Source organism: Peromyscus eremicus, chromosome 7 (assembly GCF_949786415.1).
Source record: "Peromyscus eremicus chromosome 7, PerEre_H2_v1, whole genome shotgun sequence".
In the NCBI taxonomy this organism is placed as follows: domain Eukaryota; kingdom Metazoa; phylum Chordata; class Mammalia; order Rodentia; family Cricetidae; genus Peromyscus; species Peromyscus eremicus.
The window spans coordinates 107575864-107601070 of record NC_081422.1 but is presented as its reverse complement, the minus strand read 5'-3'; the positions used below and the strand labels follow the sequence as shown (position 1 = coordinate 107601070).

At 38.7% G+C, this 25207-nt stretch overlaps 1 protein-coding gene across 4 annotated transcripts in view; it reads right to left on the bottom strand.

Annotated features, from left to right (window-relative positions):
• The window catches only part of Clasp2 (cytoplasmic linker associated protein 2), a 189286-nt gene that overhangs the window by 50337 nt on the left and 113742 nt on the right, over positions 1-25207 (bottom strand). For all 4 annotated transcript variants that reach the window (XM_059268804.1, XM_059268805.1, XM_059268806.1 and 1 more), the window contains 5 exons: positions 19840-19941; positions 13078-13248; positions 11046-11153; positions 5790-5896; positions 1928-2172 (listed from right to left, as the gene is read on the bottom strand). In XM_059268804.1, coding sequence (XP_059124787.1) covers positions 1928-2172; positions 5790-5896; positions 11046-11153; positions 13078-13248; positions 19840-19941 — 733 coding nt within the window. The remainder of the gene's footprint in view (positions 1-1927; positions 2173-5789; positions 5897-11045; positions 11154-13077; positions 13249-19839; positions 19942-25207) is intronic.

Here is a 25207-nt window from a genome sequence, read left to right as displayed (position 1 = left end):
ATAGGGTGAAGTCATTATTTAAAAGTAAGCCCACAAATAATTAAATTTACTAATAATGACAACAAAAAGGTTATACTAATTATTTCTCAAAATTGAGAAATTTGTAGATTTATCAACCAAGATGAAAGTACAGCTGTGAAATGTAGTACTAATTCTGCTGCAACCCACACTACTTATGAGGACGGCAATGAGGGCAGAACTACATTTCATCAGCAGAATGTGTAAGGAAACAAATTGTGTGTGGGGACCCACGCAAGAATTTTATTAAATGTTACAATGTTTTCTTAAGTTCTACCTTTTTCCAAACTGCCCACGCTTTATGAAAGTACAGCTGTGAAATGTAGTACTAATTCTGCTGCAACCCACACTACTTATGAGGACGGCAATGAGGGCAGAACTACATTTCATCAGCAGAATGTGTAAGGAAACAAATTGTGTGTGGGGACCCACGCAAGAATTTTATTAAATGTTACAATGTTTTCTTAAGTTCTACCTTTTTCCAAACTGCCCACGCTTTTCCAATTAAAATGACATGTTGCACCTAATACTCTAGGTATTATGATTAATTGCACTGAGTCATGACATGTGATATGTGTACCTTAAAATATCTTAGGTAGTACAAAAAAAAAAACATTTAAAGTATGCATTTCTAATACATTTAAAAATGTACAAATAGAAAGTATATAAAATATCAATATTACTGTTATCAAGTGAGAAAACAACTTTCTACATTTGTATCACACTAACACCAAATCTGAATTATCCAAATCTGATTTTTTGGGGGACAGTGTCTCCCTGGCTGGCCTTGAACTCACTATGTAGACCAATCTGGCTGTAAGCTCAGAGATACAACTGCCTCTGCCTCCTAGAGTACTGAGATTAAAGGCACGTGCCTACATGCCTAACCTGAAGTTGGGTTCTTAAGGAGTCAACAACTATATAGATTTAAAACATCTCATCAACAAGGACAATAGAAGATATAAGAATGAAGCAAACTAAACCATTAAGAGAAGTACTCTAAGGCAGGCAGTGGTGGCACATACCTTTAATCCCAGCACTTGGGAGGCAGAGGCTCTGTGGGTTCGAGGCCAGCCTGGTCTACAGAGTGAGTTCCAGTGCAGCCAGAGCTGTTACACAGAGAAACCCTATCTCAAAAAACAAACAAACAAAAAACAAAAAATGAAAAGAAAAGTACTCTACAACTCTACAATCACATCTTACTCATTCTGAATTCCAAAATTACTAACATATTGACCTAACCTGTTTTGAATAAAAAGGTGTTTTTTGTTTGTTTGTTTGTTTTTTTTTTGTTTTTTTCTAGACAGGGTTTCTCTGTGTAGCCCTGGCTGTACTAAAATTCACTCAGTAGACCAGGCTGGCCTCAAACTCAGAGATCTGCCTGCCTCTGCCTCCTGAGTGCTGGCATTAGGGGTGTGTGCCACAATGCCTGGCTAAAAAGGTATTTATTTTTTAAATCTCTCTCTGTGGTGCACTGTCATGTGTGGAGGTCCTCTGTCACCAGTTCGTGCCTTCCACCTGTATGAGACAGGGCCGCTTGTTTTGCTGCTGCAAACAGCTGGACTGTGAGTTCCCATCTGTTCTCCTATCTCCACCTTCCATCTTTCCAAAGGAGCCCTGGAATTACAGTGCACTGCTGTGTCCAGTTTTGCATGGTTTCTGGGGATCCTCTACTCAGGTCCTCACACTTGCATAACAAGCACTTCACTTAGTAAGTCACCTCTTAGACCTGAAAGTTTTCCTCTAAAATGATTCATTAATTACAGCAAGAAAATTACAGCAGTTTTAGTTATGATACTAATGGCCCTAAAGGCTTGGGAAAACCTTTAACACAATTTCCGACACATTTCACAAAATCAAGTCAAAAGGTGCTAGCCTGCTTGAAAAAGTCTTTCATGACACTTCTCACCTTAGCGTTCTCTGGTTTTTTAACAAGTTCTGCAGACCCAGGAGGCCTTCTTTCCTTTCTGACCAATTGGAGCTAGCACATCTGTTGAGGACTTCTGCCACGTCTTCTGTCTGTCTCATGTAGGTAGGAATACTACCATTTCGAGAACTATAGGAGCGTTCTGAACACGCGCTAGAAGCATCGCTGTTGGCATCATCATCTGAGTGCATTCCATATGACTCATATCTTCTTCGAGCAGGTTTTTTCTGTTACATATCAAGAACTACATCAGCAGTAGTTACAAACAGATGGGTAGTTCATAGTGTTTATTCAACACAAAAAGACTGATTTCTGTCTTAGATCAGTGGAGGACATGCTGCTAACCATTGTAAAGATAAAATGTCAATATTTAGTTTTTGTTCAGGAAGGACTTTAGAAGTTAGTAGAACATGAACTGTTTAACTATGAGAGTAGTATAGGAGAAGATGACTATGTGCAAGCTCAGTCATGTCAAGTGGGAGATGCTCACAAGTATAGGCTTTCTCCTTAGAATGGAAAAGCAAGAACAGACTGTAAATACAAAGTGTACTACAAGTAGGAGTTGATAAGAAGAAAATACCACCTTTTGAGAGGAGTAGAACCAGGATTTTCTTATGTAAAGTACCATGCTCTTTCCTGTCTATGTATCTCTTTTTTTCTATTTCTCTTGCCATTTCCCCCTTGTTCTAACCTTTATGCTTTCAAGAGAAGTAAAATATAATGAGAAAGTGTCATGCTCAGTAAGACTTTTAGGAAGCAAGATGCTTTTATGTCCCTAGAGTTTTCCCAATGTAATCTATGTCCTGTAGCTTATTCTGTAAGAGAAACCAGTCGAGGTTCCTTTCATTTCTTGACTGTAAGGTCCATAACTTATGTAACTGCCCATTATTCCTTTCATATTAAAAGTGGCATGAGGTAGAGTAAACTGCTCGTTTGAGATTTTCCTGTAGAAATTGGAAAAAAAAAAGTATGTGCTCTGATACTTGGGTTTGGCTGGGGAGAAGGGGAGCTACTGCCACGAAACACACTAAGTGTAGCAGGAACGCAAAATTCCCAAGCATCTACAGATGTTAAAATCTTAAAGATACACTATCTTAACATAAATAATCAAAAGGTTTCCAAAGCTGCTGCCATTACTAACTCTCTCATACCGACCTACTAACTCAATCCAGAACTACAGTGTCTATTCAGGTGGGCTCCAGGACAGTTCTATTAAAGACTCCAGTATAAACAGCTCACCTCATGTATAAAAAAAGTGGCACCTTCCCAAACACTGTGTTCAGTCAGTATCCCCCATAGACAATCACAGTGACAGAATAACAGATGGACAGCTAAGGGTTTTATTACTTCCACTTTAATTTTTTATAGATGACTATTATCTGTTAAATTGATGAAGGAGAGAAAAAAAGTTATGATATCATAAGATGTCAGAAAATAGTGATGTCTATACCTTAGTCCGTATGTCTCCTAAGAGCTGAGAGCAGTCAATTTTTAAAGAGAGAAATTGAAAATAATGAAGAACATTTTGCTAAACAGCACAGTGAACTTGGCATTTACAACGCCCACAATCAGAAATATTCAGTTTTATAACATTCAAATAACAAAGGACTGTTTAATCAGGTTGTATCTTTAATCTTGTCAGTATCCTTTAATTAAAAAAGAAACACCTAAACTACAAAAACATTTCTATCAACATCTAGTTTCCTAAAGAAATTCAAAGTATTCTTACTATTTTGCCTTTTTGCCACTTCTAAATTAGACTTTATTTCTCCAGGTACAAATTTGGTTTAGTAGTTGGAAATTTTCCATTAACTTGATAGTTACATCTGTGCTATGCAAATGATGAAGTTCACCTGTTCTATATAGTGAGTTTCAGGCCAGCCAGAACCACACACTGAGAACTTGTCTCAGTGGAAAAAAAAGGGCTGGAGAGATGGCTCAGGGATTAAGAGCACTGGCTGCTCTTCCAGAGGTCCTGGGTTCAATTCCCAGCTTCTACATGGAAGCTCACAACCATCTGTAACTCCAGTTTCAGAGATTCTGATGCCTGCCTCTTCTGACCTCCACTGGTACCAGGCACGCAGATGGTGCAAAGATAGACATTCAGGCAAAATATCCATATATATAAAAATAAAATTTAGAACAACTTTTTGGTTAAATATTTCCACATAACTTGAAGCTATCATCTTTCTTGCTTGCATAAACAGCAACTCAAGAATAACCAAGCCAATCCCTAAAACTATGCAAGCAAAAGTTAAATGGCAAATCATTAAACTTAAAAAAAAAAAAAAAAAAAGCAACCTGGAAAACATCATTTGGGAAACAGAATAAGGCATAATAAAAACTTAAGCCAGGAGGTAGTGGCACATGCCTTTCATTCCAGTAGTCGGGAGTTTGAGACCAGTCTGGTCTACAGAGTGAGTTACAGGACAGCCAGGGCTGTTACATGGGGAAATCCTGTCTTGAAAACCCAAAACCAAAAAACAAAAACAAAAAAACCTTAAAACATCTGATTGATTAAATTCCATCAGAAAATGTGATCAACACATCCCACACTCAGAAGAATAGAGCCTCTAATTATATTAAAAACTCTCGCAGCTTGAGTTAAAGACAGAAAGTCAACATGGTTATTATCACGTGTGATAATATGCAATAAATCACAGCTATTACCAATGAATATTTAAAAAATGTGTCTTTCACATCTATAACTAAAAATATTTTTTTCACAATATTGGTCTGTTTTTGCTTGTTTGTTTGGTTGGTTTTTTTTAAGCTGAGGGGCACAGAGTGCTAGCTCAGTGGTGTGCTGCTCGCCTGGGATGTACAGGCTCCTGCACCAGATGGAACCACCAAACACAAGGGTAAGGCCTTCCATAAATTCCAGGTAGAAATTCAGCATGAACAAGGCTCTGAGTCCAATGTCAGTACCAATCCTAATAGCCCTCAAAGAGAAAATGAATACATATTTTGAAACAGAGAATTCCTATCATCATTATTTGAGTCACCCTGTTTTGAGTGTTAAGAACTGAACCCAGGGCATTATGCATGCTAGGTCAGTTTTCTACCATTCAGCCACACCCTAATTGTAAGCCATAATATGAAAGATAAAGAGTCATATTGGACTGACTAGGGGAGTTAACCAAATAAATGCCACCCAGCATTTCAAGTCTTCATAATTTTACATAAGAACAGTGTTTATACATATGTATACATACATATAGTACACAGCATTCTTCCTACAAATACCCCAATCCTGCAGTGTTTTGAATGCTCATTTTTAAATATGTGGAGCATAAAGAACGGAAAACATCTTAAATAAATAATCAGTCCAGGCATGGTGGAACATGCCTTTAATCTTAGCACTCAGGAGGCCAATGAAGGTGGAACTCTGTGAGTTCAAGGCCAGCAGGGTCTACATAGAGAGCTCCTGGACAGCCAAGACAGCACAGTGAAAGCCTGTCTCCAAAACAAAGCAAACCCCTACAAACTCAAGGTGAAGATAACCTTGAAATTACATGTTTGTAAGTATACATACAAATGTACTGATCTATTTGCCATACAGTCAGTAGATCACAGTGCATTAAACATGATACTGCTATTATTAAAAACATCAAGATTTTTTGTTCCTGACACCCATTTAAGATTACTGATCTGGCTTAAAATTCTGAATATTAGTAAGGCTTGATCATTAATGTATTACTCTGCTACTTATACTGTCTACATTTTGTCTTCTTATGTTTATTCTAGAATTTCTCATCCCTTCTCCCACACAGGGAAGGCTCTCTCACATACAGGTTTTATTGACTAGAAACATCTACATGGACAGGAAGACGGAGAAAAGTACCAAGGCATCAGCGACCGCTTCCTCCACGTCGGAGCCTGTGTTCAGGACTCGCATGGCACTGACGGAGGATGACAATCGGCTTGACTGGCTGATCCCATATCCTGGACCTAATTCACCAGAAAAAGAAGGAAAACAGCTATTAGACAGTCACAAATGTAATAATGCAAGGGGTTGTGGGGTGGGATTGAACTCTTAATAAGGGGAAAGGAAAAAAAACCAATGGGACAAAGCATTTTAAAAGCAATAGTGTATTTTTCTGGGCACAATGAGGTTTTGGTCAAGTGAAAGGGAAAAAGCAATCAAAATTATTGACAAATTAGAAACAAATTTAAAGAACCACTGTTTACTTGGTAGAGCAGGGAGACCATGGCTCTGCCAGTACAGGCAAGGCTCCCCAGATGAAGCGAACCATCAAGTAACCCAGAGCTACGAAGTCACACCAGCAACTCACCACAAGAAAGGCTCCAATTATAATCTCTCCTTCAGAATAACTGATTTTATTCTTTAGCTAAAACAGACTGTTGGATAACCATTAAGTGACTACTATGTGCCCAATGGTCTGACATGTATAGACAAACAAGAGATGAATTCTCACCTGCCCACCAACTGTTTTGTATACCTCTGTTTACAATTAAAACACTTCATCCACCATTTTGGTTTTTTTTTTTTAAACACACATATATAAAGATGAAGTACATAACTGAGAACATAAAACAATTCTATATTTAAAAATGACACGTTATACCAAAAAAAAAAAAAAGGGAAAGAAAAGAAAAAACCAACCAACCAACCAACCAACAAAAAGCAATGCCCATCTGCCAGTTAGAAAATGCTAAGGTTGCTAAAAGGATGATAGTTACTTGGGGGAAGAAAACCAAGTGATTTATTCTCTAATAAATTAAACTTAAATAACACAAATTAACTTTAAAATGAATATTATGTGATAAAAACGGAAAAGGACAAATCTGAGATGAATGCAGAGATGATAGTGAAAATGTACTCATCCTTCACCTGAGGCCCCACACACATCGGGGGCGTAGAGGGCACCAGTGGATCTGGAATGGTGTCTGGAGGCTGGAATAACAGGACCATACAAACCTCATCTATCACCACAGAAACAAGGAATAGTGGCAGCACTACTGTCGGCAAGGAGAGTTAGTTAACAGTGGTGTTACTCTTTATATTTAATGATCAGAGTATCGCCACATATGGCAAATGAACATTAACTAGTATTGCAAGATCAACCCTGACACACATACAAATTGTACCTAAGTGGACAGACACAGGCCTGTAGAAGACAAAAAAGGCAAGTATTCAAATGGAGGGAAATGTCAAAAGTACAAGCATGAAAACAAAACAAAAACAAACACTTGTAGTTAAAAAAAAAAAAAAAACCACTATGGTAACTAATAATACCTTATCTCCTTTACTCTCGAATATTCAGTGAGAGTTATTATTTCAATTTTATAGGTCTGAATTTTTGTGCCTTTCCATTCCCATGTTGAAATCCTGACCCCAAATATTAAAAGGTAAGTGGTGTCTCTAAGAGACAATCTGGTCATGAGAGCAAGGTACTCATAAAGGAGACTCCAGAGAACTAAGCAGTTCCTTCTACAGAGGACATCACCACAAGATCCATGAGCCAGAAGGGCCCTCAGCAGACAATGGATGGTACCTTCATCTTGAACATCCCAGCCTCCAGAACTATGAGAATAAACCCTGGTCACTTCAAAATACTGAGTCTATAGCATGTTCTAGCAGGCTGGACAGACTGACAGATGGGGAATTAGAGCACAGAGGCTGATTTATGTGATGAAAACCACACCTGTAAGTGCTATAACTCAGGATCTGTATTCTTTCAATACCTTTGTTTTCAGAAAGTACACAGAAAACGTTCAGATTATTCAAAAATCATTGACTTCACTTACATTAATGTGCATTTTATTCATAATAGTCCATAGACTATTACAACTGCATTTGGTAATGGACTATTGAAAAATGGGAGCTTATGAGCATCAAAAAAAGTATCAATAACCTAATAAAACCCCTTAAAAATCTGTAACCAATCCCCCAAAATACCACTTACAACCTAAACTTATCATACTTTGGCATTTTAGACTTCTGTTCAGATTTTGACAGCACATGAAGCTGATTCTTGTCTTACATCCAGAAATAAACAACCACATAAATATATTTTAATGTTTAATGAAATACATAGCTTTCATTTTAAATTCATCTTCCTCAGCTGTATTAGTGAGAGCTGCTAACTATTTTTTGTAACAGGAATCACTTTTGCCTTTCCTACAGGATGGCCTTCATAAACAGTAAATTCATCAAAAAGACTGAAGGAAAGAAGGATTAGACAGAGAATAGTGCACAAACAGCTACTAAGTACTGAAGGCCAGTACTAACAAGCCAGTAGATAACCCTACTACCCAGCTTTAATATTATGTAAGGGAATAGTCTAATATGGTGAGGAATTGAGTCATGATATGGAAAGGCCTCGTGGCTGAAAATCTGAAAACTTTTCAGGAGTCAACAGTCCTTTTGGTCCAAGACAGTAAGTCGGCAGTTTCACACCTGTGGCTACAATACAGATAAGTAAGGTATCACACCTATGGCTACAGTTTACCTAAGTAAGAGGTGTCATGTGGGTGGCGACAATATACAGAAGAGTATCATGTCCATGGTTATAATACAGAACACTTTTCTTTTTTTTTTTTTTTTTTTTTTTTCGAGACAGGGTTTCTCTGTGTAGCTTTGCGCCTTTTCCTGGAACTCACTTGGTAGCCCAGGCTGGCCTCGAACTCACAGAGATCCGCCTGGCTCTGCCTCCCAAGTGCTGGGATTAAAGGCGTGCGCCACCACCGCCCGGCCAGAACACTTTTCTTAATTCTTGGTTCCTGCAATAAATGGAATCGGAAGGGGTAAGTTCCAGAGAGGTGGAACTTTGCTCAGCTTTGATTTCTTGTATTTTCAAACCTTCACACTGGCCTTGTGCTACTGGGACTGTGTGACAAGTTATAGAATCTATGTGTTGAGTATAAATATTCAAAGTCATAGAGGACAAAAAGATTCCATCAAGTCAGCATGTGTAGGAAGGACTACAGGGTACAGAAAATGGGTATGGCGAGGACGGCCTAACCTTTGGGTTGCTACCCCTGTGAAACAAACAGGATAATCAGCCTCCTGAATGCAGGGATTCAGCATATGCCACCACATGGGGTGCTGTGCACTATTTTTATGTAAATAAAGAGATTACAGAAGCATTCCTGAAAACTGACCTAGAGACTGAAAAAATCTTTTATAGCATCTTTATCCTAAATAGAAAGTTTATTGAGAATCAGGAAATAGCTGCCTGTAATAATAAATCTAAGTAACTTGTCAAATGGAAGCTTTTAAATCAATCTAGAATATTAATGGCCTAGCTAGGTATGGTGGCATAATCCTGTAACTCCAGGACTCAGAAAGTTAAGGTAGGAGGATCAGGCATTCAAAGCTAGCCTTAGCCACATAGCTAGCTTAAGGCCAGCCTGAGCTATATAAGTTGGTCACAAAAAAACAAAACAAAACAAAACAAAAAACCACTTTCCTTAGAAAAGTGCTTTTTAGAGTAGAGGATATAGCTCAGTGGCAGAACTCTTATCTAGAATGTGGAAGGCCCTATATTCAATTTCCAGTACCACACATTTCTTTAAAAAACTGGATTATTAACCATAGTTATAGTTTTTGTTGTTGTTCTTGTTTTTGAAAGAGTATTTTGCTATGTTGCAGGCTGACCTCAAACTTCCAGTACCTAGCCTCCCGGACTGCTGGGATTTCAGGTGTTTGTCATTGTGCCCAACTAACCATGCTGGTCATTTTGTCTTCTCTCTCTGGCTTCCTGATACTTTATTTAATATTATATATACAGATGTTTGCCTGCATCTATGCCTGTGTACCTGGTACCCTTGCTGGACAGAAGAAGGTGCTGGACCCCAGGAACTAGAGTTACAGACAGTAATAGTCACCAGGAAGGGTCTAGGAGCTGAACCTGGGTGCTCTGGAGGAACAGCCAGTAGTACCCTAACCTCTGACCATCTCTCGCCCCATGCTTACCATTTTTTTTTTTTTAAACTGAAGTACTTGGTTATACATTTTCTGCAATCTTAAATTATTGTGCAAGCTTAAGATGTACAGAAACACATTTGGTTTCTTCCTGATACACTTCCTTTCAGTACACTATTAACATTATATAAATGCATATATCATTCAAGTCTGAGCACCCTGACACCGAAGTGTAGTGAACTGCTTTTAGGGTAAGCTGAGGGAGGAAAAGAATAGCCATAGCATGGTGATGGAAGGGAAGTGGCCATGGTAACTGAATACTTGCTGTGGGCCCAGTATTGCCTTTCAAGTATTTTGTTGTTTTATACAAACTTCCAAACGTTCCTAATTCTTACATACACTACTACTCTTAAATGTACAGAAAAGGAGATCCACGCATGAAAGGGGTAGAGAGAAAAAATTCAAACATCCTCAAAGCAAAATATTCTGCTTCTCCAGTTATCCTGGAAATATTAAGGCCTTAAAAATCATTTAATACTTTTATAATGGTGGCAAATATAGTATTATAATCAAAGATACAAGACAAAGTATAATCAGAAATAAGTTTCATTTCAGTGACACAACATTAGCTACATGGTAATCAAAATATAAAACACTATAAAATGTCAATCCTTCCCTATGATGAGACGTTCATGTTATTTTGTGGCTGTCTTTCTAGAAGACTATATTAAATGACCTAAGTTGAAGTCAATTTTTCTGTTTAAAAGGTATAAAATTTATTTAATCAAACTAGTCCGTACTTCACTTGTAAGTAAATTAATATTTAAAACATGTTCTAATTCTCCAGGTTTTGAATTCAAACTTCCTTTTCTTATCTTCTTAAAGAGAAGTATGTAAGCCGGGTTGGTTTTATTTATGATCTTGACTCAACCTTCCTAGTACAGAAATTAAGTTTGATATTCTGAGTTTCTATCTAGGTAACACTGACTTGATTGTGACAGGAATCCATTTATGATTGACTTGCTCATTTAAGGTAAGTTACAAAGGCTAGCCACATGACTCAATGTATTCAATCCTTGGACTCTCTCCTCAGAATGTCCACGAGAGCACTGGTGAAGAACACCGAATTCCAGGAAGATGGAGGTTTCCCGAAGTTGACAGCCCACTCCCTGGGAAAGCAGTGTGCCTCCCACCTGCTCAGACACTTACCAAGAGGCTGGAAAGAGCGGACTGGGCTCGTGTCCCTGCTGCTCTCTCGACTTGCTTCCCGGCTACAGCCTTGACTCACACTGGGTCGAGGAATACGACTGCTCCGGGCTGACACGCAGCAGCAGCAGCAGCAGCAGCAGCAGCAGCAGCAGCAGCAGCAGCAAGAGGAAACAGAAGGCAGAAGTTAGGCTTTCCAAACATAGTTTCAGTTTTTCAAGAACTGATTAATAACAAGTTGGTTTTGGGACTAAAAATAAATTACTTGTTTATTCTTTTCTCTTTTGAGACCAAGTGTCTGGACCCATGAAGCAGACTAGTCTCAAACTCACAATGTAGCTTTCCATTCATGTCTTTTTTGACCCCTTATAAATAAAAACTTGAAATACAAATACAGGGAAAAAAAGTGCCAGAAAAATATGAGTACTGACTGAAGGTATAATAAAGAATCTAGACTGGGCAGTGGTGACACACCTCTTTAATCCTAGTACTAAGGAGGCAGAGTTAGGTGGATCTATGAGTTCGAGGCCAGCCTGGTCTACAGAGTGAATTCCAGGACAGCCAGAGCTACACAGGGAAACCCTGTCTGGAAAAACCAGAAAGAAAAAAAAAAAAAAAAAAAAAAAAAAAAGTAAGAATAAGAAGAATCTAAAGTAATGTCTGGAAAACAAAAGGAAGCTAGATAGTGAGGATGAAATCCCAGAAGCCCTTGGTGTTACAAATCTGAAGATTTCCTGAAGGAAGTCCCCAGCTCTTAACTAAATAAAGACATTCTTATGCAGTGACAAAAACCTGGACTCCTAAACATAATTTCTGAGGAATTTATTTGAGAAAATGTATGAGGCAAAGCAAACGAGTAAATCAAGAAAAATGAGGTGATCCAAGGATGAGTTCACGCAATCTGGGAAAGCAGTGAAAGGGCCTCCCAGAGGGCCAGGCCACCACCACACCAAGGAAGAAGCAACTCTAAGGCAAGAAGTTCCACCCATCCTGAGTCTTACTGAGAGGACAACGTCAGTAAGGATATGAGAAGAAAATATGGCTCTTTTATAAAAGCTTGAAAAAAAAACCACAAAAAGTCAGAAATTGTTGGGAAAACACCTAGGGAGGCATCACTGTAGACCAAAGCAGCCAGATGTTCCTTCCCACACTCTGCAATACACAGCAGTCAGTGTCCTCTTAGGAAGAGGTGGGTCATGGCAGACTATGTCCTGGTAGCAAACTTTACTCACAACAAAATACTTTTTATAATATTTTTGTCTTTAAAATAATTTGTAAGAGACAGAGTCTTGCTATGTAGCCCTGGCTGACTTAAAATTCACTATTCTTCTGCCTCTGCCCCAGGCTTAGTCACTATGCCCAACAGTTCACAACCTAAGAAAAGTATTTAGCCAGCTGTGTTGTCACACGCCTTTAATCCCAGCACTTGGGAAGCAGAGGCAGACGGATCTCTGTGAGTTGGAGGCCAGCCTGGTCTAAAGAACGAGTTCCAAGACAGCCAGGGTTACAGAGTGAAACCATGGTTCAACAAATAAACAAACAAACAACAAAAAATAAAGTTATTTATGTGTGCATGTTTGTGAGTGTTAAGTGTGTGCCACATGTGTGAGTCCCTACAGAGGCCAGGAGATGGCGCCAGAATCCTTGGAACTGGAGTTACAGGTGGTTGTGAGCTGCCCAATATGGATGGTGGGAACCAAACTCAGGTCCTATGAGAGAGCAGCAAGTGCTTTTACCCACTGAGCCATGTTTCAACTTTAAAGTCATCTTATGAAGCAAATGCATAGCGTTGAATATTACAAAAGTCATCAAGATGGCTCAGGCACGCCTGTCAATCTCTCTTAGTTTGATCCCGGAACTGGTAGAGAGAGAATGACTCCTACAAGTTGCCCTCTGACCTCCACATGTGCTTGTGTGAGTGCCTGTGTGCGCACATGTCAAGATTCAATTCATACCCTACATTTCCGCAACCTCGACATTAATTCTCCTTGAACTTTCAAGGAAGCCCAAGGTGGCAGCTCGCACACAGTCTTACCCACTGAAAGCCTAGAGGGGCTGGCCTCTCGGCTGCAGCCCTGGCTCCTTGGTATCTTGCTTCTCTTCTGTGCTGAAGCTGAACTGACCAGGACTCGTTGAGCACCAGAGCTCACAGTAGAGAGGGCTGTTGTGGTTAGAACTCTTCCTGGAGACCCAGAACGGCTGCCAGCTAAACAGGAAACACATATAAAAATATGCAAACATTGATGCCATGGGAACTTGCAAAAAGACCAGAAAACTGTGGTAGTATGTCAGGTTCTAAGAGCAAAGAAATGGACTGAGGAAGATTTATAAACAAACATAACCTGCTGGGGAAAATGTGCTCCGTATACCAGCACTGAAGAATAAACTACTCAAGCATATGTTTGATAGTGGCAATATTATTGGGATTTAAAAAAATATTTCTTTGTATTTAATGTGTATTGGTGTTTTGCCTGCATGTATATCTGTGTGAGGATGTCAGATCTTGGAGTTATAGACAATTGTGAGCTGCCATGTGGGTGCTGGGAATTGAACCCAGGTCCTGCGGAAAAGCAGTCAGTGTGCTCTTAGCCACTGAACTATCTATCCAGCCCCAGGACTGGGATTTTTGAGACCAACAGTAAAAAGATTCCCAGAGCAATCCCATATTTGACACTGTGTTTGATATGGTTAAGATGCTCTGTGAAAAGCATTACTCAAAAGGATGTAAACTCTATTACTATTACTACTTAAAAGGATGTAAATTCTACTACTACTATTATTTGTGCTGTGTACATAACAATGACAACTTGCTTTTTCTTAAAATAATTTGCCTCATGAAATATCTCTGGGCATGGTCAGGTGGTGCTATTCATATTTTTAAATTTTACAAAATTAAAAACTGTGCTGTTTTCCAATCTGGTCAGAGAGGTTCTTTTTGCAACGGGCAGTGATTAATGCAGAGACTCCTAACTGTCCAAAGAGCTTAGAATAAGCAACCATTGAGTGCTCAGCTCTAAATGGGACTTCTCTATTAAGCTCCCCGACATACAAGGTTCAGAAAACATTGCAGAAGGCATTATGGAAAGAAGGTAAGGGGTAAGGGAAGTAGTGCTGTGAAATGTAGTTTGGGGACATGACATAACTACTATATTCACTAACTCAAAGCAGCCTAGGTGACCTGCACTTGATCCATCCAGTTAATAGTCCAGCATCGATGGAGGAAGGGCTCAGGAGGCCCCACCCATACCTGAAGAGCTTCCGGCAGTTGATGGCTACTGGGGAAGGGAGAGTCGATTTTCTTTTCCCATGGTGTGGACCCTAGTAGGTCACCTCCTCACACACACATGCTGGTAGCATTAATAGGACTCAGCCGGTTATTTATTTATGTTTTTTTTTTTAAAAGGACATGCAGGTGGAAGGGGAAGATAAAGTGACTGGGAATAAAGGTAAGGGAAACTGTATGACCATGATACATAGTATACAATGTATGAAATTATCAAAGAATACATAAAAGCACTAAATTTAAATTAAATGTTGACAAAACTGGGCCAGCTGAGAAAGAAAATTTTGTTTTTGCTATTTGAAGGCAGAGAGCCCTTGGTTGGCCACATTCTAGGACATACAAGTACTAAGGGTAGACCAGAACTCCCAGGGAAATGCCAAAGAAGTCAGAGATGTTGTCAGGGAGATAGAGAGGGAGAGCCAGAAAAACTCCCAGAGATCTGGGTATGGAGTAAGCAGCGTTAAGAGATGCATTTTAGACAGGGCATTCTTGACTCTTTTAGGTTGGTCTAGAATTTGAAGCGATCCTCCTGCTTTTACCCCCTAAGTACTAGGATTGTAGGCATGTACAACCATACTCGGGAAGAAAACCACTTTTAAACTAGAAACACATGGGCTACCTTTTTAAGGGGGATGACTTGGTTGACTGAAGTGCTTTATGTGTATATTGAATAAAAAAATGGATCAGACAGCTCAAAGATACAATCTAACTGAATGGTAAAAGTATAGAAAAGTTAAACTTGCGTTTAAACAAATCTTCAGGGGAAACGTTTTCTCTTTGCTACCCACATTTACTACACTGTAAGTCACTGCTCATACTGCACAATCTTACTCAATTGTGTCTCATTTCCAAGCAGCAGATTAAAGAGTCAAATGCCAATGGGAATGCGCACTGGCTGTCAAAAGGGCACTGTGTACAAGGCAGGCATTTCAGGACTGTCTCATCCTCCTTACAGAGGGTGCCATTTTAAATTATAGCGAGCTGTCTTAAAGTAACTTGAACGAGTTCTTGGGAACTTTCAAAAACAAAAGCTTTAAAAGCTCCTGATTACGCTACTCTATGCAGGATAACAAATACGAGCAAACTGGAAGTGGTCTGCTGTGATCCTTATTGTTATGTTTTCTGGGCATGGTTTACTTAGTCCAATTCATATTCTTGGTTAGTTCTTTTTTTTTTTTTTTTGGTTTTTCGAGACAGGGTTTCTCTGTGTAGCTTTGCGCCTTTCCTGGGACTCACTTGGTAGCCCAGGCTGGCCTCGAACTCACAGAGATCCGCCTGGCTCTGCCTCCCGAGTGCTGGGATTAAAGGCATGCGCCACCACCGCCCGGCTCTTGGTTAGTTCTTAAATGTCATTAGCACACATACAAAAAATATATTCCACTGGGGATAGCAATATTATAAAATGAAGAAGCAGTGCTTCCTGTGACAATAAAAATTTACTTATTGAGTAGAAGATTTCTAAATTATAGGGAAATTATTCGTCTACTTTAAAATGACTGTTCACTCAAAAGTTTCATGATGTTGTAGGTGAAGAATCTTCAAATCTGGTTTCTTTCTCCTTTGAAGGATATCTGAGGCATCTGTTTTCTCCATGCAATATCTAAACTAAACATACACACAAAAATACCCAAACACCCAACATGCCACAAACTCACAATGCAAGCGAGGCCAATGGAAGTTATGAGAAAACTCGCAATGATATAGAAACTATAATGAACTGAGCACATACAGTATGAATTCTGTTAAAACCAGTAATACATTTGTGTAGGTGGAGGTACTGGTAGGAAAGACTAGAGAACTCCATGAAATGTGGGTCTATTCAGCAGACATAAACGTGCAGTTTAGAAGCATATTACTTTGCATTCACTGAATTGATTAAAAGTGTGCAAGTTCAATCTCTAGATACTTAAACACACGCATGCCCTCTCCTTAAGGAATGCAGTTAGCAATATTCATTTCATATAAGCATATCCTCTCTTCTCCTGGAAGACCAGGATATTTCCATCACCTATAACTGGGAATCATTTATACCTAAAATTAAATACTGAGGCTCTTTCTCCAGCAGAGTCACCAGAATTGAAGAAAAGGGCATGCTTACCCTAGAGAAGAGTATGGAACAGAAATGTCCCAAAGCAAAACTTGAAGTTAGATAACTATTTTTTTTCATGTTGCCGAATTTAAAAATGTTACTATGGGTCCCTCTCTTCTTAATATTTGTACTTGTAGAGTCAACTTGGATAATTTAAATTTTTTAGGGCCTTCATGATATTAGGAAGACAGGCCAAAGAGAACTCACTAGCAGTTTTTGCTTCAGTACAGTCACAGAATGGTGGAATAGTATCGAATATGAATTTCTGCTGAATAGACCGCATTCTTGTGAATGAGAACAGGTGAGCAAACAACAGGTGCACACATCAAGTCTATAGAGTCTTACCACCAATGGTATTAGCAGATTGTGATCCTGAACAAGTGTAAAGGCAGAATTAGGGCAAGGGTTATAATCCACCAAGAGGGGAGGAACAGTTTTAAAATGGATGGCAGATGGAAATAACAAAGCTTTAGTCAGTTCTCAAGGAAAAAAAAAAAAAAAAAAACCTAACACAAAAAAAGAGCAAATTTTAAAAAAATTCCATAGCACAAACGTCTGTCACAAAAGCAGCACACTTAACAGTTTTTACAGCTGACACTCATGTACAAAGCAGATGAAATGAAAGTGCAAAGTCAATGCACATTCTTCAGCTTGTCCACTATGGGAAGTCCCAAATCTAAGTCGTTAAATGTTTACAATTTTGTTATTTAAACATTTAATTGAAAATTAGATATAGGAAAAAATAACACATCTTATAGCTGAAGAAAAAAGGAGATGAAAAAGCTACGAATTTAATTTTTCTTATGATTCACAGAAAAGCAAGAGGTGGGTGGAAGGGAGAAGGCTACTGACAGGCTGTACATCAACTGTACACCACCAGTCACCACCAGAGCGAGGACACAGTTCTTCTTAAAGTAAATCTACAAGTCTCTCCATTAGGTCTGCTTTCATTTATTCTGGTGAACCTCAACACACCTGCTTTGATCCAAGAGATTCTCTCTCTCTCTCTCTCTCTCTCTCTCTCTCTCTCTCTCTCTCTCTCTCTCTCTCTCTCTCTTCCCACTAGATGAGAATACAAAACCATGCAACCCCTTATGAATCACTACAACGAAGTGAAGATGGAGGTCACAGTAATACTCCTATACAAATACGTTGTGAAGAAACTTGCATACAAATCACACATCTTTTAATAAAGAATCTGAAAGGGACACATACTCATTCAAGTTAATAAACAAGCAAACAAATAAAATCTTTCTAATATGATCTAAGACTTGCCTGATTTTATAGTGGGAATGTCTTTGGATCTTAAAGTCCTATGAGGTTCAACAAGTCAAATGTAAAATAATTCTATTTTTCATAAGTGATCTGAAGTTGCAGTGATTGAAAAAGAGGGCCCCAACAAAGGCGAAGAAGTCAGAAAATTATTTCACAATTAAGTTTTATCCTTAAACCCTAGGCCTGGACAATTTGTGATTCTCTTTAAGTTTTAAACATTCTAACTTCAGTGCTTATGTCTGTTTCATGAGGGCAGTAAGAATGCCAGGTATAGAAATATGTAACAGCAACATGACTTTCAGTTTATTATGAATAATAACATGGACTATCTTTTTTTCAAAAGGCTAATTTATTTATTTATTTGATGTGTGCTAGTGTTTTACCTATATAGACTCTGTGTAAGGGTATCGGATCCCCTAGAACTGGAGTTACAGACAGTTGTGAGCTGCCATGCGGGTGCTGGGAATTGAACCCAGGTTCTCTGGAAGAGCAGCCAGTGCTCTTGCTGAACTGTCCAGCTTAACAAGGACACTCTTATCAGGTAATAGTCATGGCAGTTACTCTCAAGATGATACTGTTTTAACTGCATTAAATATACTCTCTCATTTGATGCTCATGACAGTCTCATGGGGTAGATGCTATTATCCTCCTCCTTTTATGAGTAGGTACAGAGGAATAAAGTAACTTTAACCTAGAAGAGCCAGGACTCTACCTTGGGCATTATAGTTCCAAAGTCTTCAAACTTTACTATAGCACAGACCAATCAGTGATCAGATTCAATAGTCTGTGGTAGTATGTGAGACCCTGTATTTCTAACTAGCTCCCAGGCTGTACTGATGTTGGTCTGGGCAGTACTCAAGGAGAAGGGAGGCTACATTGCTAATTAATGTACTCTAAGAATCACTCCAAAAGCTCACAGACTCACAGGAGAATGTGGCATTATCATCCACTTTTGATCTGTTCCATGACACATAGGACCATGTGTCATTCTGGCTGTCTATAAGTAGTCTTCATTTGGAAAACAAATTCTACCAAATCTTTCCACTTAGTTAGGATTCCTGCGGAAAGCTCCTGATGCTAGTCTGCTGGACATCCTCATGCTGGAAAGAGGGTGTTGTGAGACATGTACTCAAGGGCCCTAGTGTCTCTCTGAGCCTTATTCTCCACCCCAACCCCCCACCCCGATCCCAAGATCCAGGAACCAGGCTAATAAAACAAATGGGACATCTACAACCTGACAATCATCTTTAAACCCGTTCTTTTCAAAGATAATTAATTAGGTTATACAGAAGAACCCTAATCATGACTTCTTCAGAAAAACTATCTGATTTTTGAGAGAGTGCTGAGGACAATCTCTTAGTCAAGAGGGAATGGAAGAAATTATTTCCAGTTAAACATGCCATTATATATGGGTTACTTGTTTGAAAATACAGAAACAGATGATTCATTTTACCTAGTCCTAAAATTGTGCTTTTTAATTGTTCTTTTAAGGAACTAAGTGACCAATGAAACAGTAAGAACACAAACCTCAAACTTCACATTAAACTTACTAGAATTGATTATTTCAGCCTACTTTTTCTCTCACTGTAAGTCAGTACACACTTGCCCAAAACACTGACCAAAATTTAAGATGATCTAACAAATTTTGGGGAGAGTAAGAAGACACTACTTATCTCTCTTTGCATAGTGTCTGCTAGATAGAAACAGATTTTATCTAATACTTAGAAATCATTTTGCCTCTAACGGCACAATTTTCCACACCTGCAAGTTTCTGAGTAGAATGTGAACCTTGACTTTAAAGATTCGTGTCTAAAGTATCTCCATGCAAACATCTGTATAGATGATGAAGATTTTCTTTCTAAGTGGTGGATCAATGATGTGGCCCTACCAATACAAACACAAGACAACACCCACTCAAAAAAAATCCCAAACATGCACAACAACTGACCCGAAACATTGAAAAAAAATACCTTCATTTTTGTCAGGTGATGATGAACCTAAAGTACAGAACAAGAACTCAGTATGTAGCTTGTTGCTTTTAAAATCAGCTTTGAATTTATCCCCTGCTCATCTCCTAACACAGTAATATAAAGAAACACATTCATCCTAGCAGACTGACAAACACGGAGAGACTGATGAGCAGTACATACGCTGGGACTGAGACACCATTTTTGTCCGGCTTCTTCCTCTAGAATCAGTCTTGGCATTCCCCACAGCAGCAAGTGGTGCAGAAAGCTTGGCTCTCACCCGACCTAAGGAATAAATATTAACAGAATTAAAATATTTCCTATAATAGTATTTAGTATTAAGAAGGGGGAATCTCCGCTATTTTCAAGTATTTTTTTTTTAAATTCTGAAATAAGGCAGCCATTACTTACATATTATACATCTCTTAAAAATGTAAAAGTACAGGGCTAGAGAGATGTGGCTCAGTGGTTAAGAGCACTGGCTGTTCTTCCAGAGGTCGGGGTTCAATTCCCAGTACCCACATAGTAGCTCACAACTGTCTGTAATTCCAATTCCAGGGGATCCAACACCCTTACACAAATGCACCAATGCAAATAAATACATCATTAAAAGAAAATCGTTCTTTCACACAGGCTCTTTTAAAAAAATGTAAAAGTACACAGTTTAGGCTTTCTGAGATGGCATTTCACCTAGGCTTATCTGGAATTCCTTGGCTTAGGAGATTCTTCTGCCTTAGCTTCCAAGTATCTGGGACTACAGCCTGTATATCACCAAGCCCAGGTATATACTGCTTTATACATGTTTGTTCTATGTAAGAATCAACTCAAACTACAGAAGACTTTCATCCTTAGTTTGGTATTACTAATGTAGTGGTTATAACTAATTATGCTGGACATGGCAGTACACAACTTTAATCCCAGCACTCAGGAGGCAGAGGCAGGTGGATCTCTTTTTTGAGTTGAAGGACAGCCTGGTTTACACAGTGAGACATTCATAAGACAAAAACAAAGCAAAACAAAACTCCCCAAAATTTCCAGTTTCTAGGGAATGAGACTGTTCTCAAATATGCCCCATAGCTCTAAACAAGCCCAAGCAATTTTTTTAACTGACAGTGTACTTCTAAAGAGGTGCCACAGCCAAGTTATCTTAGATCAGACGGCCACAGGTACACAGGGATGTGCTCACTCTTTTCTCCTGACAAACAATTTTCCTAGGAGGAATTCAGGAAGGAGAGTACATATCACAGAGAGCTGGCACTTCATCTCCTTTTCTTCCTAGATCACCTCCACCTCATGCCCTCTGTAAAACCAGACTACAAATACCCTCACTGTATTTCGAGAGGTTTGGGAGGAAGGAAGAGCGGATAGGGTCTCTGGTCCTGCTAGAACTCACTATGTAGATCAGGCTGGCCTGAAACTCACTGAGATCTGCATGATTAAAGACATGCGTCACCCCACCTCGCTATTTCTAGAGCTCTTGAACTAACGAAATTAAGTTCATCAAACTATCTGTGTAAGCTGCCAGTAGGAAGAACCAGTGGCAGTAAAATCTTCACTACTAGGCACTTTGGTGCTCTCCAGCAAGTCTCAAACAGATCCACACTGATGTTGAACACAGTTAAAAATAAAAAGTGTTTAGAATCTTTTAAATAAGAGGTACAATTTGTAGGAAATTCCAAAATCCTGACTAGTGCAATATAACCACATTGATTAGAAAAGAACATACTGAAGAGCAGGACTTAAAAATGAAGGACTGGGTGAGGTCAGAAGAGTGGGAGGAGCCTCGTGGGCACAGCCTGGGTGCTGTCAACTGCCAGGCCCTGGGAGCCCACACTGCAAGTCCCTCAGGCTTTAGGAGTCTGCTCTGGGCGGGACAGAATGTCCTCATAACTGAAGAGTAGTGCAGAGGGACCTAGTGATTATTTCTGAATAAAGAAGTCATCCACGTTCTAGCCACATACTAATGCTTTAAATTAAAAAGTGCTGAAGTAAGCTGCCATTCATTTTCAGTATCAGAATTCACATTTTTAGAGTACTCCAATTTAAACTTAAAACAGAAAACTATTTTAAGCACACCACACAGTTAATAGTCGTTCATGTCAAACTTAGAGAAAAAAACATCATGTTCAAAACAAAAGGCTTTAATGAGAAAGCCTTCAGGAAAGATAAATATAAAAATTGACTTCATTTCTACAAATTCAGAAGGAATAAATATTTTTTGAAGGTGAACTGATTCAGGAAAGTATATGCAGCAAGTAGTTATATTCTCAAACCCAGTTTGAATCAGGGACCAATTACCTAGTCACTGATTAAAAAATCAAAAGATACATTTCAAAATAGATGGAATAAAAGTATTTGATGTCCAACGATAAAGCAGAATTCCTACAAATAGAAATGACTTGGCATTAACCTTTTTAAAAGCAAAAATAAAAGTATTTCTATTGTCATTACTGGGAAAAATGAAATTATATACAAGATATTATTTAACATGTTAAGCAATTATGTTTTTCTAGCATGAGATGATCCAAGATATAAAGCAAAACTGCATGATGAAGAATTAGAAAAAAATTCACAGACAATGAACACAACCAAATGTGGAATGTAGAAGCTGTCACAGCTGGTAAATGACAAAGGTCTGTAGATAAATTAGCCTGTTTAGTTTAAGTCCTACCAATGAAAACAGTGTGGTAGAGGTATTTGTGTTACTAACAAAATATTTACTTCTTACCATCTTCAGATGCTGTTCCTAAATAAGAGAAATAAAACAGGATTTCAACAAATTCTGAAAATGCTACCTGGTAATCCCCTCCCCCAAGATTCATGTGAAAAGGTAAAAGCAGAGTATAACTTGTAGTTAGATATGCTATAGCCTTGAAAACATTCAAATGAGAAAAAAAATAATCTGACAGAATTTGATTCACAGCTCACACCAAAAAACTTAAAACCAGACAACTAAAAATAGCAAAATTCTTTGTGAACACTTCTTTATTTCATTCTTAAATTTTAAAAGGGTGGAAGAAATCTGAGAAATTAATCACTTAAAAACAATTTAACTCTTTAATTACTTTTTCTTGCAAATAAAATTTTATATAGACTTTTCTAAAGCAGAAATCTTTTCTGTTCATTTTCAAAAGGTAACCCATAAAGGAACTAGGGGGAAAAAAAAAAACCAAAAACCCACAACTGGCTAGTACAGAAATCAAATCCATGACCTAGGTTTCATCTGCCTAATTTTTTCATCAAAGCATATGCAAATTCAAAGACCCAACAACAGTCCTCAGCTATTTACTCAACAGAATTACTTACAATGTGTGTGAAATCTGCTGAAAATGACCAAGTACACACATCAGAACTCACTACTACAAAAGGTCAGTGACACACACCATCAGTGATGCCTCAAAAAGGCTGATGATTCTGACCCAAACAAGAGAAATACTGTGATTGGGAAGTGATAGATTTTCTAAATACTCCAGCAATATCAAGGTTTGAGTACATCTGAGAGAGAGGGAGAGAGAGAGAGAGAAAGAGAGAGAAACCCCCTCCTGATGGCTGTCATTTCATTCAAAACTTTTTAATTATGACATACTTTAAAATAGAGATACTAAAAATAATAATCATGTTGGCAACTTGAGATTAAATAATGCTTCCATTTCATTAAAATAGAAAAAAATTGAGGTCAATTTGTAAAGTCTATGTAACAATTAATAGAAAAAGTGTCTTGTTTTAGTATCTTTTTACCAATTTTTTAAGAAAGCTCAAACTTCCAGCTAACAAACATTATAGGCCCTGACAGAGTGAAGAGAAAGTTGCGATGATGTCTCTCTAGTGTCACACAGAACACTGTACAGATTTGTTACTAAACCAAAGCAACTCTAGACAAACTGCAATAATTTTAATATTGGAATTTAAAAAGCAAAGTTTAAACTTCAGTTTTAATTAAATGTCTCATATGTTAAAGCAAAAGACTTATCAAAGCCCTTTCCTCCCTCTGAATCCAGTATTGTAAAAGAAAATAAGAAATTAAAAATATACTGAGTCCCATTTTTCAGGGTTCATGAGAAATATTTCAGGAAACTGACTTAAGTTGCAAAAAAAGTACAAGGAGATAAAAAATGGATATCAGCAACTCAAAATTCAACCAGTGAGTCATGTAGCCATTTCTACATTAAAATTCATGATAAGTAGTATATTTTCAGAAGATTATAAAAGAATAAACAAGGACCCAATAGAAATGTGGAAAAGAATTATAAAAGTAACTCTTACCATCCATCTTGTCAGAAGTATCCTCTTTGAAGAAAGAGCAAGCAAAGAACAGAGGAAAACTTAGTATATTAGGGAAAAGATGTTATAACACCCCCCATTTTTTTTTTTAAGACAAAAATTCACTGTACAGGCTCAGTTTGCCATCTGGCTGCTCCCAAATCCCATCTTTTCTTTGAACTTTCAGCTCCTATAATCACACATGGGTAAATCTAAGAACTCTCTGTCTCTATTCCATGAGTTCATAGAGAAAAATCACACAGCCACATGGTAAGATGGTACTACTGAAGACCTGGCCATTAATATCTGGCACAAGAAAGAATTAACATAGTAGGACCAACAAAGCTCTTGTTTTTGAGGCCTGGGGTCACAATCCTTTTGTTCTAGTCTCCCTGCAGTTGAGGGTATACGCCACCATGCTTGGGTGCTGTTGTTCTTCGGCAAGTCCTGTGTGTGAGGCTGGCCTCCACTAACTCAGCTCTGAATGCCCCCTATAGTAACAAGGTTAAGTGACAGCAGAGGTACAGCAGTCTGCCTGAACCATTTTCAAACAGTATGATTTGTGGCAAGCACCTACTTTCTTCTGGGTGTCTGGAATTCTGATAATTGTGGCTTGCTGAGCAGGCAAAGCCAATATGACCAGCCCTTCTCCCTACCCCACCCTGGACTAGAAGTCTTAAAGGAGCTTCTCTGGCAGAAACGCTGGTTGACATGTTGCAGCATTCATGCCAGAGGAAGGAGTCTTCCTAAAACCAGCCCTAGAGTAAGAACTACAAAGCATATATTAGACACCCAGATGACTGGACAAGGCTTTCTCCCTACTAGTTCTGCTTTTCACTCTAATAAACCTCAGCCATGAGACCCAAATGTATGGTAGTTATGCCAAGTCCAAAAATGTCCATCCTCCTGTACCCCACTCAGTGATTGTTCAAAACCTAAAGTCATTTCTTGGACCAAGAATTCCCAGGCAGAAAATTACAATCTTCCAATGACACTCTCCTTAATACCCACCTGCTGCTGCAAATACCATGTCTGAAACTACCACTCCCTCCACTTCCCTCTCTTCCGGCTCCTGTTGCCTTCCACAGCAAGGCTGCCTCCCAGCCCTGCTGTCTACATCCCATTCCCCACGGCTTGCACAGAAGCTGCACCAACTCCAAACATCTTTTTAAAAAGAGGAGGAGGAGGAGGAGGGAAAGTGCCAGAACCGTGAGGAGCTTCAGAGCTCTTCCACCCCTTTTCTTGTCCATCAAGCATGGGAATAATTTACAGGTTCCAGTGCCAACTTCCT